Below are 17,728 nucleotides of genomic sequence, written 5' to 3' on the forward strand. Positions count from 1 at the left end.
TTCCGTTTGCAGCAGTGTAATAAGGTCAATTGAAAACTTCCCAGGATTTCTCTGGACCCAGGAACAGCCATGTGGGTCTTTTCTGTGCACTATCAAAGCTTCTTTCCCAGGAAAGTTTCAAAATATTGTGTAGTCTACCTTTAGTTTTTATTAACAAAACTTTTTTTATTTTAAAGATGATGCTGGTCTTAACTTTGGGTAACTCTACTTTGTTGAAGATCATCTTTGAGGGAAAAGGAGCTGGATTGTTGAGTTATGTAAAACATTTATTTTTCAAGAAAATGATTTACTCCTGGTTAGTACATTCTCAGAGGATTCTGAACCACTAAAGAGTTTCCTTCAGACTTTGAATGTAGTCTTCTATAGTTTTTCAGGATCTTAAAACTAACACTTATAAAACTTGTATTTTGAGTCTAAAAATGACCTCATATAGAGGTGAGGAACATAATTTATGCAATTGTATTTTGTATACTATTATTGTTCTTTCACATATTCAGAACACTACATGCCTTCAAAATGGGATTGTACTATACCAGTAAGTGCCACTTCTCTGTCTTTCTAATGGAAATAAGTAGAACTTACAAAGTCTCTGTGTTAAATCCTTTAGTGTTTGAATTCAAGAAGTTATTTATGGGGTAACACAAACTTTTTGTTGTTGTTTTTAGAAGGGTTTTGTGGTATGTTGTCAGTATTCCATTTTGAAAATGCCTTTTTCCTACCGAAATGTGCTTGAAACACTAAAGAAATGCAGTGGCATTAATAAGTAAATGGTTATCATGGTCATGTTGGAATATTCTCACATTGAGCTTTTTAGTTTGGTTGTATTATCTGAGTAACTTCGAAAAGTCAAGTGGCACTCTAGATGCTTACAGTGCTCTAATAATTGTTCCTTTATAGCAAACAGACTGTTATCTATATGGAGAAGTTTTGTCTAGCTGCTTGTGAAAAGTTGTGTGGTATTCTATAAAGCCATTTTTTTTCTTTATCTCATCAAAGACAGTGTTATTTTTTTTTAAGAAAGTAATTACACTGAAGATTAGGATGTGGGTAATGTTAAATACTAGGCTTTTTTCTAGGCAGGCAGAGATAGATTGAATAGATGTGTTTGGTGGTCGCATAGTCACACTTTTTACTTAGTGTGTTTGGTGGATTCTCTGTGAGGTTAGAAAAGAGTAAGCTTCACTTTGAGGAAGGCAGCTGTTAATTCAGTCTTTACTTATCTCATGAAGATGTTGCAACTGCTTGATCTACATGGTTACGTAATAAATTCAGTGCTCCTCTAATAATAGGAGAGGTAGTAGCTAAAGGACATTCTGAGTAGAGGTTTTACACTTAAGGATATTTTTTAATTAAAAATACATGTTCAAAGTAAACTTGTCATGGTTTTTTCATGTGAAGTTGAAATTAGCTTGTTAGTGACTGCTTTTTTACTTCCAGTTCTGTGTTTGCAGGGCTTTTACAGTTTTCGAAGGCTTTTTTTTTTTTTTTTTTTTAACACTGTGATCTCATTCAGAAGGGGAAAACTGGCTGTGAGGCCAGGCTTTGATTTCTGTGTTGTCAGTTCCCCATAGAGGGGTCAGAAGAACCTTTTACTGTATTTGGGTCAGGAAGAGATTATGAATGCCTGAATAAGTTACATTCTGATAATGTCTTATCTGTTACACATAGAATAAATTTGGAAGACTATTTGGTCTTAAAACCAAAGCAGTTTTTGAATGAATGACTTATAGGAATTTAGTGTCAGGAACATAATGGGGAAAATTTGCTTAGAAGTCAGTATTTTGACTACAAATTAGAGTTTTCTCTGTCGTTACCATGATTTCATTGGAGTAAATAAGTTTGAGAAGTTTGTTTTTCATAGTTGTTTTATACTTACCTGCTTAATAAGCTCTAGTTCTATGATCAGGTACTGTTTTGGGGTGTTTTGTTTGCTATTTCTAAGCCTTTAAGACCTGCTTTATGAAGCCCAGGGGACCAATGCATTTTATCACTAAAACTATTTTTGTATAATTTTAAGAACATGCCAAAAGTTGTCTGATTTAAAGTTGTAATACATGATTTCTCACTTTCATATGGGGTAATTAATGTTTGCTAAAGATATTCCTTATAACATCAAAGATTGAGTTACAATTATACTGTTCTTGCCTTTGTGGATAAATGTACTTTTGATATATCAGGGATTTTTTTTTTAAGTTGGAATTTAGTTCTAAATTGAGTTTACATGTTACTATGCTAATTTCCCTTTTGGGGGTAGGGGTAGCTTGATGAATCTCAATTGACTAAAATTGAAAATAAAATTAACTTAAAAAATGTCCTAGAACATTTACTGTGGCCATAATAGAAGATAAATTTGACTTGAATAATACTTCAGTCCCACAAAAGCAAAATCCTTGTTTATACTGCCTATCTAAAGATGCTTAATTTCTGATATTTAACATGACTAAAATGTATCTTCTGTCAAATTAACCTACTTATGTACTCTTGTCAATACTCCAGAGTAGTGACAGAGAAAGAAGTGTGACTTACTGGAGTGTAGATATCCCTGGTTCTTCCTTCATATTTTCAGCTCTGTTTCTCCCAGTCTACCTTTCTGCTTGCTCCTGAGAGACCCTTTTCCAACCTCAGCCTTTTGACCAAAGGGTTGCTTTTGAGTCTTAAGGGTAAAATGGTTGATGGAAATTGTGGGACATACTTTCATTACCTTGAGTTGTTGGATGTGGTAGGTAGTAGTCTCTGGGTCTGGACAGTAAATGAAAGAGGCTTGGGGATGCTCCTGCCAATTGCTTTGCTTTGACTCTTTGCCATGGATAAGAAATAGGATGACCGCAAGGTAGCAGCTGTGGCAATGGAAGTTGTGACAGAAGCAAAGGCCTGTTGTAGTCCCTTGAAGGACCACAAAGTGTGAAGAGCTGAGCTTGCAATTCTGCTGTAATGATAGTGCTCAAGAAGTGCCTTGAGTTAATGAACAGTGCCCCGGCCACCAAGAATTCCAGATTTCAGTTCTCATTGCAAAGTGTAAGTCGTCACCTAACCACAGTGCACACATGTGTGAGCACTTTTTTTTCTCTGAGAACTGTCATATATTGGCTATTTTGTAAAATAAAGTACTAATAAGCATGCACAACAAAATCAGTATCCCTCTAGACATATCAAAAGTTTATTTTCCGTGCACTAAAGTAATGATTGTAAGTCAGTTGTTTCTTTTGTTTCATGATTGTGGCAGTGTTTTAACTACAAGGCATGGGGATTCCAAGTGCTGGTTCTTTCATAAGTCTGTAGAAAATACTCAAATATTTAGAGATTCTGAAGAATATTTCTAGATGTGTACTGCAGCTTAGTAAGTCTGGTTTGGATGCTGGAGTACCAAGAGCCCTCTTTCTAGGAATGCTGTGAGGATTATCATTACAATATTTTTAGTCTTGTTACATAATCTTATTTGTAAACGTAAACTTAAAAAATATGGTTAATAACATTGAACCTGTTTCTTAACACTTAAAAAACTTCAGTGAATTTGTTTTTTTTTTTTTTTGATAAGATTTGTGAATTGAGTATCACGCACCATGTTTTGATACCCCCTTTTCACGTTGTGCCAATGGAATGGGGTATTTAATATTTCTTTATATGTCAAGGAGATGCTTCAAAATGTCAATTGCTTTAAACTTAAATTACCTCTAAGAGACCAAGGTACATTTACCTCATTGTGTATATAATGTTTAATATTTGTCAGAGCATTCTCCAGGTTTGCAGTTTTATTTCTATAAAGTATGAGTGTTATTTTGCAAAATTACTGAACGGTACTGTATTGTTTATATTTGTACCCCAAATAACATCACCTAGACTGTTTTTTATTGTACTTGTGCAAATTTTTTTGAATTTTGTCAGTATAAGCTTTGCCCTTTAAGGTATGTACAGAACATGTCCATATAAATTTTCATTTAAGTTGAATGATTTTCAGATGCCTGTAAAAGAGGAGAGAACATAAATTGCATTTCCCCATAAGTCTTTAAAAACTATATATTGTATTTGTAGTAATATTCCATATGACTGTAAATAGGAGATAGAAGAGTGATGCTTATGTAAGTTCTTAACACTACAGTAGAAAAATGGAAACAATGCAAATAAATTCCTTTTTCCCAAATGCCAATGGCTGCATTCTTTTCTGGAGGCTGGGTATGAATAAGCTTCCAGCTCATTCAGGCTATTGTCAGAATTCATTCCATTCTATTCCATGGGGTTGTAGGACTGAAGTCTCCATTGCTCTGCTGATGTTTGACCAAACATCAATCTTAATTGGCTCAAGACCCTCTCTTCTATCATTAACACCACTCACAAAAGGTGAGTCCTTTGTATACTTCCTTTCTCTGATCACCCTTCTGCCTCAACCCTCCTCTAGTTATTCCACTGCCTCTAAATCTTTAGCTTCCCTCCTCTGCTTTTAAGAGTTCATCTTATTTTACTGGGCCCATTTAGAAAAATCCAGGATAACCTCCCTAGTTAGTAGCTTCTATTGAATATGCAAAGTCCTTTTACAGCAGTACCAAGATTTGTGCTGGATTAAATAATTAGAAGATGGGAATCTTTGAGATAGATATATTTGCCTACCATAATAAATAGGTTTAGTTTTCCTTCTTTAAATGGCAGTAAATTATATAAAACTAATTATAACACTATTGTGAGGTATATATCAGAAGTGCAGTGTAGAAATAAAGTGATATTAGAACAAAGCTATTTTTATTGGAATTACATTAGCCTTAATCTAGAGAAGACTAGGATAATTTGAGACACATATTATTGCAGCAACCACTGTAACATACTAAAAAAAAAAATGAATTGGAATGGCAGCATACTAAAAATAGGAAACATAAAAGGCAGAAAGATGTCTTTCTGTGTCTGATAGATCTCCCCAAATCCTGGTTATTTCTTAAACCCTCTAGACTTTCTAGAAAAACTGGTGAGTGCCAGCCCACAAACTGACATAGTACAAGAAGACAAGCATTCTCTGTATGCCCAAGGAAACCAAAATAAGGACAGGAAGCAGATGGACTGTGGGTGGGCAGACCAAGCAGTTTCTGGAAGAGGGTTACAATTATAAAGAGGATTGTGCTGAGGCTTGAATGTGTTGACCCATTTGCAGATCTAAGACAATACTGGCTATTAAGATGTGCAAGCATTTTTAAATTGCGAGAAGATAAGAAGAGAAAAGGCTGAGCTATACTTGTTTTAAAGACAAAAGTCATTAGGTCAAAGTCACTTCAAAGACGATGAACCAGAGAAGCAAAAATACATTAGATATGAAATGAACTGAACACTCAAAGGCTAGAATTGATCAAGATCATTAAAATAAAAAATAATATCAACTATCTGGGATCCGCAGAGGCACACTTTAGCTTCAGAAGCCAGTCTGGGCAGAAAAAGCACAGAAAACTCAATCTCCAGCTTATTAACCAGCAGAAGGCAGAAAGCAGAGCTGTAGCTCAAGTGGCAGAGTGACAACTAAGTGAAAAAATAATGGACAGTGCTCAGTCCTTGAGTTCAAGCCCCAGTACACACACATGTACATGACACTGCTGTTGGCTAATTTGTCCTGATATAACTCCCATCAGAACAATACATTTTTTCCCCATGTGTGCATAAAACATTGACATGAAAGACCATATGCTGTGCCATAAAACAATTCGGAAGGAATTTTAAAAGGACTGAAATAATAGAAAAGAAATTGAAACTAAGAAGTGGTCAACACATTTTGCAGGTCTTGAAATATACAAACACTTTTAAATAACCAAAGTAGAAATTTCAATGTATAATGAAGATAATTTCCACTGAATGATAATGAAATGCATCTAGAGTAGTGATTTAATGAAAATTTTGTAGTTTTTAAAATGAATACCTTAAGAAGATAATGAAGATAATAAACAAATGCAAAAATCTTTTAAAAAAACACAGTGTTAACAATCCAACAACAAATAAGGAAGTTTATATACTAAGATCAAATGAGGTGTGTCCTATCACTGCCAGTCCCATTTAATATCCAAAAATCTGGATTATTCATTATGGACTCCATATCTGAAGGCACATGGTACCACAAAGACCGCTAGGTGTATCAAGTTAGTGCAGTGCTGTTCTGTAGTGCTTGATTTAATTTACCCAGAATGCCACTCAACTTCCACTAACGACAAGCTATTCTAAAACAAATTTAAAACTTTAAGCAACACTACTGGCCCTTTTTGGGTTAGGAGGGTTTCCATAACTTTTATTTTTCTCTTGGGACACCATTTGTTTTGGAAGAGTCATATTTTTACAAAAGTTAGAGGTGGAAATGCTTATCAGATCACATGATGGATCTAAACACAGCTGATGAGAATGTAGTATTGAGTTTCCCGTCAACTGAACTGCACATCTTGTGTACAGGAGCCCTAAATTTTATTCTGTTTTTGAGATTTTGAAATTCCTTTGTTTTTCTTTTTTACTGTTTGGTCAAATCTACATATAATCTACAAATAAGGCAGGGTTAATGTTTCAAATTATGAGAAGAAATGGTAGAGCACATGATTGACTAAATAGAGAGCATTTGATAGGATATAACATCCATCTATAAATAGGATAAGTATTACTGGACAAACTTGATGTAGAATTCTTAGTCTAATGAAAACCATCAGTGAGAAGCCCACAGCTAATGTATTTAATGGTGAAGAGAATGATTTTCTACTTAAATCAGGAACAAGGAAAGATTGTCTACTTCAGAGAAAAATAATGTGCAAAGCCCTCACTCCTCCCCTCCAAAAACTGACTTAAACGCATTCAGATTAGAAAAAAAAATGTTAAAGTATCATCAGAAGTAACAATCTTGTGTGATCCTAATGAAAATTGAAATTATACTAGCAGTGACAATTCCCCAGGAATTAAAAAGAAAACTCGCATAACAGAATTAAGAAATTTACTAATTTACTAATTTATTTCTCTAGAAAATAATGAGTAGAGACTGCCCATATTGGCTAGAGGATTCTACTATTACACAGACTTCTCAAAGTGGATTACAAGTGCAACTATACCCTGGACGACGTGTTCCAGCGGAACTGTAATCCGTAGATATCCGCCACTGATGCCCAGCTAGGAGCTTAAAAACAAAAATCAAAACAAAACAACCTTGACAAGATTCTAAAACACACTGAAATAAGAAGAATCCAAAATAGTCAAAATACTTTGAAAATAAAGGTGGAGTAATTTCCTAATCCAATTTCGAGATTACTGTAAGGCTGCATTCATCGAAGCAGTTTGTTGGCATACAGACAGGCATTTAGAAGAGAACCCTTACATGCATGTCCAGTCAATATGTATGCCAACGCAGAGGAGAAAAGGAAGTGTTTTCAGTTAATGGTGTCCATGACAATAGGATGCCCATGGTTAAAAAGGAGGAAAAAAGGCAGTGAGGAAGGTAGAGCTCATTCTAGACCTAACAGCATCAAAGCAGTACAATTGCTAGTATAAAACAGATAAATCTTGATGACCTCGACTTAGACAATATGGCTTTAAAGAAAAAAATTAATAAATGGATTATGGTTGCCAACATTAAAATCATTTGGGCTTTAAAATACTTGAGAGCAAAGAGAAAACAGCAACTAAAAAGAGGTACTTTGAAATGAACTGGTAAAAGATTAGTGCTCAGAGTATACAAAGAAGTTACAGCTCAGAAGGACAAGCAAGCAATCCAGTTTTAAAAATGGCCATGAGATGTTTTCAGACATGCCCCCGGGAAGGTACAGGAATGTCTAATGAAGACAATTCTTTCTTAGTATTTCCAAATCATTTGACCCGCTAACTTCATTTATATTCCCCTGTGGACCCTCATAGGGATTTAATATTTTTACTCTCCTTACTCCTTAAAGGAAGCAGGTTGTTTTCACACATTCCCTTCCCAAATACCTAACCCCAGAATGAACAAAACAGGATTGGTGGTTAGTTGGCCATCATCTCTGCTAGACAGTTGGACACTTATTTTCTTAGGGAACCTGGCAAGGCCTATTTGGGGTACTCTAGGGCTTCTCAGAAGGGTTCCCAACACACTTTGTTATTGATGCTACATCTTTTCATACACACATTCCCCTCTAAGTCCCTGTTGCTATGATAGTATTGCATTCTGTGGATCTGAGGCTGCCAGTTGTAGCTGGATGTGAAAAATACCCCAAGTAACATTTTTGACTTATTTCTGTGACTCTCCTGCCTAGGGCCCAGGACTTAATCTCAGGACAGGCCTGGAGAAAAGCTTACTGATTGAACAGGCACCCGGTTACAGGAGTCCTACCTGAGTAAGTACGATGTGACCCGGCAGCTATGGAGGTGGCTATTTACAGGGGCAGTCTTCCACCCTGGGGATCCCCAAAGGCAGGAATCCCAGCTTTCATGCAAGGCTTTTTGTGAGTTTAGTTGGTAGGTTTAGTTTTGGTGTCTTTCCATCCTGACCTACCAATCTTTCACCTTCCCTTGCTAGTATATTTTATTCATCATTTACTTCCATTGTCCTTTTACTGATTTGCATTTTTCTCATGTGATGTTACTTTTTAAAACATGGTCTCTTGGGGGTTGGGAAGGTGGCTCAGTGGTAGAGTGCTTGCCTTGCATGCCTGAGGCCCTGGGCTCGATTCCTCAGCACCACATAAGCAGAAAAAGCCAGATGTGGCACTGTGGCTCAAGTGGTAGAGCACTAGCCTTGAGCTGAGGGACAGTGCCCAGGCTCAGAGTTCAGGCCCCACGACCAGACCCAAACAACAACAACAACAACAACAACATAAAACATGGTCTTCTGCTTAGAACTCCACACCTTTTAGTAAGATCGAAATTTGGGTCATTTTGTGTTATTTCAAGTGAAAGAATGTTTTTCTGAGCACTGCTTATCTAACAAATCCTGCCCGTACTATTCATCTCTTTGCATCTCTTTTCTTACATTGTCTTCCTCCCCTCTCACCCTAGAATTCTTACTTCAGTTATCCTAGACCTCATCCCATCTCAGGGCCTTTTTGAACCAGATGATTTTGGAGTCATTCCAGTTCTCCTATTCGGTGATTCTGACATATTTTTTACTCTATGTTTCTTTTCTAAAATCAGTAAGTAAATAAAGCCTGTTTTGGTCATACTGAGATGTTCATATTTTCAACCTTAATTTTTTATCTCATTTTTAAATTTATTTACTTTTTGTTGGTCAAGGGGTGCTGTCCCTCAGCTCTTCAGCTCAAGGCTAATGCTCTACCCGTTGAGCCACAGCACCACTTCACTGCCTGGGCTGGCTTTGAACCATGATCCTCAGATATCAGCATTCTTAAGAGCTAGAATTATAGGTGTGAGCCATTGGTACCCAGCTAATTTTTTATTTTACTTTTGGGTGAGAGAAAAATCACTTATTAAGACCACCACAGACAACCCACAACACACATACTAGAAAACCTTTTTATACTGTTTTTAAAATGAGAGGTTACTAATATTTTTTTCACAGCTTCACAATCATTCCTGTAAATAATTACAAATTAAAAGGCCCACATTAAGACAGTGAAGGGCTAGGCACATTGACTCGTGCCTGTAATCTCAGCTACTGGGGAGGTGGAGATCAGGAGGATCACAGTTCAAAGCCAACCTCTGACCAAAAAAAAAAAAAGTCTGGCAAAAAAAAAAGCTGGTGTGGAAATACATGTCTGTAATTCCAGCTGTGAGAGTGGCCATAGGTTAACAGACTAATGTCCACGGTTGGCCCCTGGAGAAAATAGGAGTCCTTACAAAAACAAAACAAAACAAAAAAACTAAAGAGCCAGGCGCTGGTGGCTCACACCTGTAATCCTAGCTACACAGGAGTCCGAGATCTGAGGAGAGTGGCTTGAAGCTAGCCTGGGCAGGAAAGTCCATGAGACTTAATCTTTGATTAACCACCAAAAAGCCAGGAGGGCTGTGGCTCAAGTGGTAGAGCATCAGCCTTAGGTGAAGAGGCTGCAGGACAGTGCTCAGGCCCTGAATTCAAGTCCTAGTACCCTCTCCAAAAAAGAAAAAAAAAATTCTGGCAGAGCAAGATGTTACTCTTGCTTCCCTTCTCCCTGTGTCCTTCTGAGTGCCTGGCTCCAAGCCTTTGCCTTACTGTGGCCTGGTTAGAGATTTGCCACCCTTGGGTAGGTTCTTTATTAGGGTGAACAACATCTACTTCTTACACTGTGACCGCCGTTTCCCTAGCTTCTCTCTGTGAACCCTGATTTATTACACAGTCCGGTGAGCTATGCTTCTAGTGATAGGCAACCTTTCAAAAGGTAATGTGTTAAAAAAAAATTAAAAAGATAGTGTGCTAAAAATAAAAGATTTTTAAAAACAGTTTACTTAGTTCCAATTTACTTATTTCAATATTTGTTTATTTCCAATTTACTTATTTTCCAAATCATTTTCAATAGGTGGCAGTGTTGCTCTTTCATTGGTTTTTCATCTGTGAAAGGTTTGTTTTCTTTAAAATTGTTATTATAAAGTTGATATACAGAGGGGTTACAGGTACCTAAGTCAGGTAATGAATACATTTCTTTTTGGACAGTGTCACCCCTTCCCTCACTCTCTCTTGGTTTTGGTTTTGTTTGAATTAATATAGCTTCGGAAGGAGAGATCCCTAAAATGTGTTCTTTTGATTCAATTTGAGTGTTTCGTTTCAGGCAATGGCCAAGAGCAGTAAGTCCATTAGGCAGACTAAAAATTGAATAAATCTTTAATATTCTAGTATTGAAAGTATTTTAATTACATTCTACATGCTTATGAAATGTCATTAAATTTAGTAAGTAAAAATGAAAGAATATGTATATTTTAGATGGGAATTACATACTATTACACACACACACACACACACACAGTTCCACACGCATCTATGGGGTCACATTGTTTCTATTATTCTGCAACCTACATCTGCTTTTTTCCACTGTGTATGACTTCCACATCTATATGTAGGTTCTTCTTCTTACTTACAGGGTTTATAACATTTACATTCTGTTCTAGAACTGTAGACATCTGAATACTTCAACCCTAATAAAAATAGCATTCACCATACTGTGTTTACATAAACATAGTTCCTACAGGAAAACTGTGATCAGCTGTGCAGAGGAAGAGGAAAATTCCAGCTATTTAACCCTTGGCACACAGCTGTCTTTTCAGTTTTACGTCCTTCACTTTTCCTCACTTTTTTTTTAAAAATTTGTTTTTAATTTCATATTTTGCCTCTTTGTTTTTGCTTTGTGATACTGGGGATGAAACCAGTGCTTTGTCCATACTGGGCAAATGCTCTGCCACTGAGTATAACTCTAGTCCCTAATCTCATTTTCTTGAAATTTCATTCTTATATGCCTTCTATTTTTCCCAAGTACTTCTTGGAGTAATTTGTAAGTTTGAGTGCACACATGACAAAATTTTCTCGCATAGCTGATGGCTGGCAAATTCATATTCAAACATATTTTAGGCCCCAAATTCATATTCCTTTGGCATTCTAAAGGCATGGTTTTAGAGAATTTCTGATAAGAAGTCTTATGCTAGTCTGATTCTCCTTCTCAGATGACCCTTTTTTCTTTCTTTCTGGAAACTTCTAAGACTTTCTCATTGTTCTTAGGTTTCTGAAGTTTCTACCATGAGTATTTATCTAGGTATGGGTCTTATTTCCATTTGTCCTGTTCAGTATCTGTTAGGCTCTTAAAATCTGAAGACTTGTGTTTTTTCCAGACTTGGAAGTTTTTCTGTCATATCTTTGATTTTCGTTTGCCTCCGACTTGTTCCATCCTTCTAAAACTCCTGTTGCATTGAGAGATGTTGTCCTCGTGTGTCTTTTCTCCACCCCCTGGCTTTGCTTCCATGTTTCCCGTTTTGTCTCTTCCATATGTTCTCAGAGATATCTTCGACGACGTCCAGATAATGGGTCTACTTCACTGTCTTACCATTCCTTTATTCATTCTGTTTCTTGGATTTAAAAGTTTGTAAGCCTCCTTTTAAATTTCTAGAAATTATATCTTCTAAAGCTTTTTCTTTTTTCTTAATGGCAGGTATCTCTCACGTTCTCTCAAATCTCTCCAAAGACACTTGATTTAAAAAAAAAAGTATTTTCTGCTGTCTGCTTTTCTTCAGTAATGGCTTGTTCTGTTTTTGTTTCTTTGTTCAGCTCTTCATACTGTCAATTTTCCTCAAATGTGTGGTAACCTATAGGGTGTCTGGATACTTTCATAAATGAAGGCTTCAGCGAGAATCTGGTATGGCTTGTTTCCTAAGAAGCCCCTCCTGAAAGGCAAGACTAGCCCCAAGTTCAAAGTCATGGGCCATGTTAGCAGGTGTGGCTCCAGCCTGCAAACAGCATCCTCGGGATGCCCACACTTGCAAATGTAAGCAGGGCTTGTGCACTCTGCTGTGTTTTCTCACTGGGGATAAGTTTTCCCCATCCCTCCTACCCCTAACTTGCTGGACATGACTGGTGTGGAGATTTTGAACACCCAAAGTCTTGATCTGCTTTTCTCTTAAGTTCTAACACACATTCTAGGATCCTTTCCTAGATAAATCACCCACTTTTAAAAAGAGATTTTTAAAAATTGTTACTATAAAGGTGATATACAGAGAAGTTACTATTACATAAGTCAGGTAATAAGATTTCTTTTTGGACAGTGTCACCCCTTCTCTTGCTCTCTTACTTTTTTTTTTTTAAAGAATAATTCTGAGCTGGGTGCTAGTGGTTAATGCCTCTAATTTTAGCTACTCAGGAAGCTAAGATCTGAATATCACAGTTGGAAGCCAGAATGAGCAGTAAAGTCTGACCCTTATCTTTAACTAACCTCTAAAAAGCTGGAATTAGAGCTATGGTTCAAGTAGTAGAGCACTAGCCTTGAGCAAAAAAAGCTCAGGGATAGCATCCAGGCCCTGGACTGACACAATAATAATAGCAATAATAAATAATAACAATAATAATTATAATTCTGAAGTCCTAATATCCCAAGCTACAAGATTTCTAATCCTAGTTGCTCTTTGTTGGTTGTGGATATGTAGACTGTGATGCAGGTCAGTTGCTGTGATGGTGGTGTCCCTGTGGACTGCTCTGACATTCTCTTGAGTGTGAGTTGCTTTGCTACTCCCCTCGAAGAAGAAAGCTCATAATTCTCGTGTTTGGAGCTGTAGTTTTCCTGTGTTCTTTCTTGTGTGCTTTCTAGCTTCCAGTACTTTTCTCAATAGATTTTCTGTCTTGTTTGCTAGCCCTCATATGATTTCATTCTTTCAATAATCCCTTTTATTTTATTCTCGTAGGTCCATGGTATAGTGGAAAAGTGGATGAGTGTGTTTAACTTGTGACTTCTAATCTAATGTATTTTGTTAACAACCTTTTCCTTAATTCATGTGGTTCAAAGGGCATAAGAAAGGTACACAAAATGAAGCATACTTTTTATCCTACTCTATGTAAAGATGACTCATTGTACTTTTTTTTTTTTTTTTTGGTGCTGATCCTGTGGCTTGAACTCAGGTCCTGGGTGCTGTCCTTGAGCATGTATGATCAAGGCTAGTACTATACCATTTGAGCCACGGCTCTACTTCTGGCTTTTTTGATGGTTTATTGAAACTAAGAGTCTCGGGGGCTTTTCTATCTGGACTGGCTTTGAACAATAGTCCTCAGACTTTAGCCTCCTGAGTAGCTAGGATTATAGGTGTGAGCCTCTAGCACCTGGACTCTTATATTTGTACAGCTCTTCTTCCTTTAGAAATAAAGATCCAAAGTTTATTTGGGCTCCCAAGCTGCTCAGGTAAGGAGGACACTTCCTAGGTTTGTCCATGTGATTAAGATGTGGCCAGTGATAGGTAAGTAGAAGCACTATGTTTCATGCTTCAGAGACTCCCCTAGAGGTGTGGCTATGCCTTGTCCTTTCTTTACCCTCCTCCTTGACTAGTTGGGCTGGGGATATGGAGGTGAGCCATCCTCATGTAGGCAGAGGACAACACAAATTCTGTATGGATGCAGAGCAACAAAGTGGAACCTGGGCCCTGGCACTTGTCACCATTATTCCTGCCTTGTTTAGTGAGAGAGGAGGGAAATGCCTTCCTCCTCCTCTTCTTCCTCCTCCACTTCCCCCTCCTCCTTCTCCCAGTCCTGGGGCTTGAACTCGGCCTGGGCACTGTCCCTGAGCCTCTTTGTGCTCAAGGTTAGTGCTCTACCACTTGAGCCACAGTACTACTTCCAGCATTTTCTGAGTGTTTTTTTGGAAATAAGAGTCTCACAGACTTTTCTGCCCAGGCTGACTTCAAATCGCAATCCTCAGATCTCAGCTCTGGAGTAGCTAGGATTACAGGCATGAGCTGCCATTGCCCAGTTTGCCATCTTCTTGAAGTCTTGTATTTGGGGGGTCACTTCTCATAACAGCCTGTATGGTCTTAACTGATACAGTAGTCTCAGCTCTAATACAGTAGTCCCAACTCTCTTTCCTGGATGCAACCGTGTGAACACGTTGCTGGATCCATCCAGGAATAGTTCATGTATAACTCATTCAGCACACGCACCCACGAATGAATGCATGCAAACATACATAAACGCACATGCATACCTATAGACCCTTTGCCTTTACAGAAATAAGGCTGCAATAAACAGCTATTTCTTAAAGAGGTCAGGCTCTGTCTTCTTTATGTTGACAGGCTATATATCCTCAAACCCCCAAACTCTGCAGCTGAATGGTTCTCCTCCCTCCCTACTGGAACATGTTCTGCTGGGGACTCATTTTTCTTTTCCTTTATAAAAAAAGAGTGGCAGAATGGTCCCAGCCATAGAGAATAACGCCTCTGTGAGGAGTTCGTTGACTTATTTGTGAGTGAACCTTTCTGGGATCTTTGGATGACAGAGTGACAGGGATTGGCATGTGTATGTGGGGGGGGGGGGGAAGGGGGGGATCTAGGTGGATTCCCAGGGGACCTATTCCTATAACCCAGCCGTGGTGCTGCTCAGGAAAGGAAGCAGTTGTGCCTGGGCCCCTGGCCTTCCTCTCCTCTCCCTGCTGCCACAGTTCCATGCTGGGTTTAGGACCCTGGCCTGCTCCGTGAGGTAAGGTCCTGGAGGTTGGACAGTGTCCACTCAGGTTGGCCTGAAAGGCATCAGGAGCCATCAGAGCTCAAATTGCTGCTCTACAGGGGCTTTCCTATGGCTCCTTTTCCTTCATAGAAAGCCAAGTTTGCCTGTCCCTGGTTTTCCTTATTTCCCAAGGTGATACTATCTCAGAATCCAATTAAATTTTCCCTCTGTTGATGGGATGAAGCAGTTTGAGCTAATGTCCCCTTGATTGAGAGCTGGCTTTCCTAACAGACTGGTAGGAAATGACCCCTCAGTTCTATAGGGGGTGTACCCACAAAAGCTTTCACTTACGAACCCAGAAAGCACCACTGGGATTTTTCTCAGTCCTTATTCTGATCACTGAAGGGTTAAACACGTGCAGGCTCTGCTGTCCTCAGGGGTGCCAGCTGGTACGCCAAGGCCATTAATCATCTGGACTGGGGCTGCCTCAGCCACACTTACAGCAATTAACCCAAGGTAGAGGCAGTATTGTTACCGCCCCATACCCTCTTTTGCACACCCAATTACTCAAAATTAACATTTACCAAGCAAAGTGCCTGTTAATTGGAAGGGCAGTCAAAAGAAAGGCCACACACCTAACAGTCTAACTTAATAATCTCAAAAGCAGCCATTAATTAACAAGAGAACATTTCCATTCAGATCTTGTTTAGAGAGTTATCTCTGTGTCTGGGTTTCTGAGCTCAGCTGTGCACGCCAGCCGCCTTCCAGAGCACCTTGCTAACAACTCAGATGACTGGAGAGAGGAGGGAAAAAAAGCCCCACTCATCAATAAAACTTCCCTTTGAAGAATGCACCCCCCGCCCCGCTCCCCCCCCCGCAGTCAGGGGCCTAAGGGATTCCAGGAGATCATCTATTGCTTAGATGGGGAAACAGGAGCAGACGCAAAGGAAGATAGTGGCCTAGGGTCAAGGGTTCCATACTAGCAGTGGCCTCCCTGACCTGGTTCTTGCGTTGCTATGGCCATGTGCACACAAGTTCCATGGTGCACGATGCCAACCAGTTTTACCAGCTGTCATGAAGCGGAGTGAAGCTCAAGAGGCCTTTGAGATGGGGTGGGGGTTGGGGAATGGGGGGAGGAAAAGGATCTGCTCTGCAAGGGTCTTCAAATTAGCTCCCATCTTCCCTTCCAACCTGTAAATTGAATTGGCAGCTACACCCCAGTCTAGAGAGTCCTGGAAGACATGCCTTCCTGTCTTCCTTACTCTTACTTGTCAGCCTTGACCCATCTCCTTCACCCACAAGGCCTGCCCACTATATCCTGGGCATCACTTCAACCTAGCTCTTCCTTTCCTGTGCACATTCATGGTCCCCTGTCTAGCTCGTCCTCCAGCCATCTGCCCCTGGCTGGTTCTTTCTCAGCTTCCATTCTCTTACAACACCTCTCCTCTCCTCTCTCTGTGTAGGAAGCGTGGCTGTCCTCCTTCCTCCCTCTGGAACTCCACTTGCTCTGTGGAAGGCCTGTCACCCTTCAGCTAGTGATAGAGGTAGCCTGAGGCCCTCTCTTGGGCCCTGAGCCTCCTCAGAGCATTGTTCCTTCTCTCTCTCCCTTAGTGTCTCAGGTCCTCTCTGCACCAGTGACTCCCATTCAAGACAGCACAGCTAGCCGGGTGCTGTGGCCCACCTGCCCCTACCAGCTACTGGAGAAGTAGAGATGGGATGATCACTTGAACCCCTAAATCAGAGGCCAGTCAGAACTATGTAGCAAGACTCCCATCTCAAACAAAACAACAAACTAAAACAACCTTCCAAAGATGAAGCAGTGGCCATCACTTTCTCTCCTTCCCTCAAGTAGACATTATGCTATTGCCTCTTGTTACCGCCCTCCCACTCTCAAATCCCCATCCCCTACCTTCTGACTGCCCTGGTCATGTGGAACTTCCTTGTCATGACACCCAGGAACATAGTCTAGGTTTTGTTGTTGTTGTTTTTAGTATTATCCTCCCTCCTTTCCTCCCTTCTTCCTGAAACTAACCCTCACACCACTTCCTAATGCCCTTCTTGTGTTTGCAGACGTTTCTTTCTTTTCCTCCCAGGATGTCTGTGCCGAGTTCCTTCTCATCCACTCAGTGGCTTCCATTACCAGCTAGATGAGAAGGCCATCAAGACAACTAGACCACAGTCTCCAGGATGATGCTCACATCTCCTTTCTGAGTTCTGACCTGACTCCTGAGCATTAGAAAGCATCTCACCTGGGAGTCTTGAAGCGTTTTCTACTCACTGTGTTCTAGGCAAGCTCATCACCTTCCCCTGGTTCTGCTTTCCCTCCAGGTTTGCCACATCAATGAAAGTATCTCAGCCCTGCTCCAACTCATGTCCAATTGGTCAGTTAACTTCAAGCCCCACACATTGACCTCCAGTAAGACTCCCCACTGCCATGAGTTTGGCTGTGTCAAGTTCTAGGCATACTTCTTGCCGGCAGAGTGATCCTAATAAACCTGGGGGTTTTTTGTGTGCTTGTTTGTTTTTTTTGTGGCTTTTTCTTTTCTACAGTGTGTGTGTGTGTGTGTGTGTGTGTGTGTGTGTGTGTGTGTGTGTGTGTAAGTACTGGGGCTTGAACTCAAGGTCTGGGCACAGTCTCATAACTTTATTTGTCCAAGGCTTGTACCACTTGGTGATTAATTGGTGATAAAAGTCTCATGGATTTTC

At 39.5% G+C, this 17,728-nt stretch overlaps 1 protein-coding gene across 2 annotated transcripts in view; it reads left to right on the top strand.

Annotated features, from left to right (window-relative positions):
• The window catches only part of Tgfbr1 (transforming growth factor beta receptor 1), a 63,072-nt gene extending 45,584 nt beyond the window's left edge, over positions 1–17,488 (top strand). Inside the window, exons 10-11 of one of the 2 annotated variants that reach the window (XM_042695352.1) lie at positions 8,223–8,303; positions 17,093–17,488. In XM_042695352.1, coding sequence (XP_042551286.1) covers positions 8,223–8,268 — 46 coding nt within the window. In that variant the 3' untranslated portion in view covers positions 8,269–8,303; positions 17,093–17,488. The remainder of the gene's footprint in view (positions 1–8,222; positions 8,304–17,092) is intronic. The other variant, XM_042695347.1, reaches the window with a different exon arrangement.
• Positions 17,489–17,728: the final 240 nt, after the last annotated feature.

Source organism: Dipodomys spectabilis, unplaced genomic scaffold (assembly GCF_019054845.1).
Source record: "Dipodomys spectabilis isolate Male_0828 unplaced genomic scaffold, ASM1905484v1 ptg000006l, whole genome shotgun sequence".
NCBI lineage: Eukaryota > Metazoa > Chordata > Mammalia > Rodentia > Heteromyidae > Dipodomys > Dipodomys spectabilis.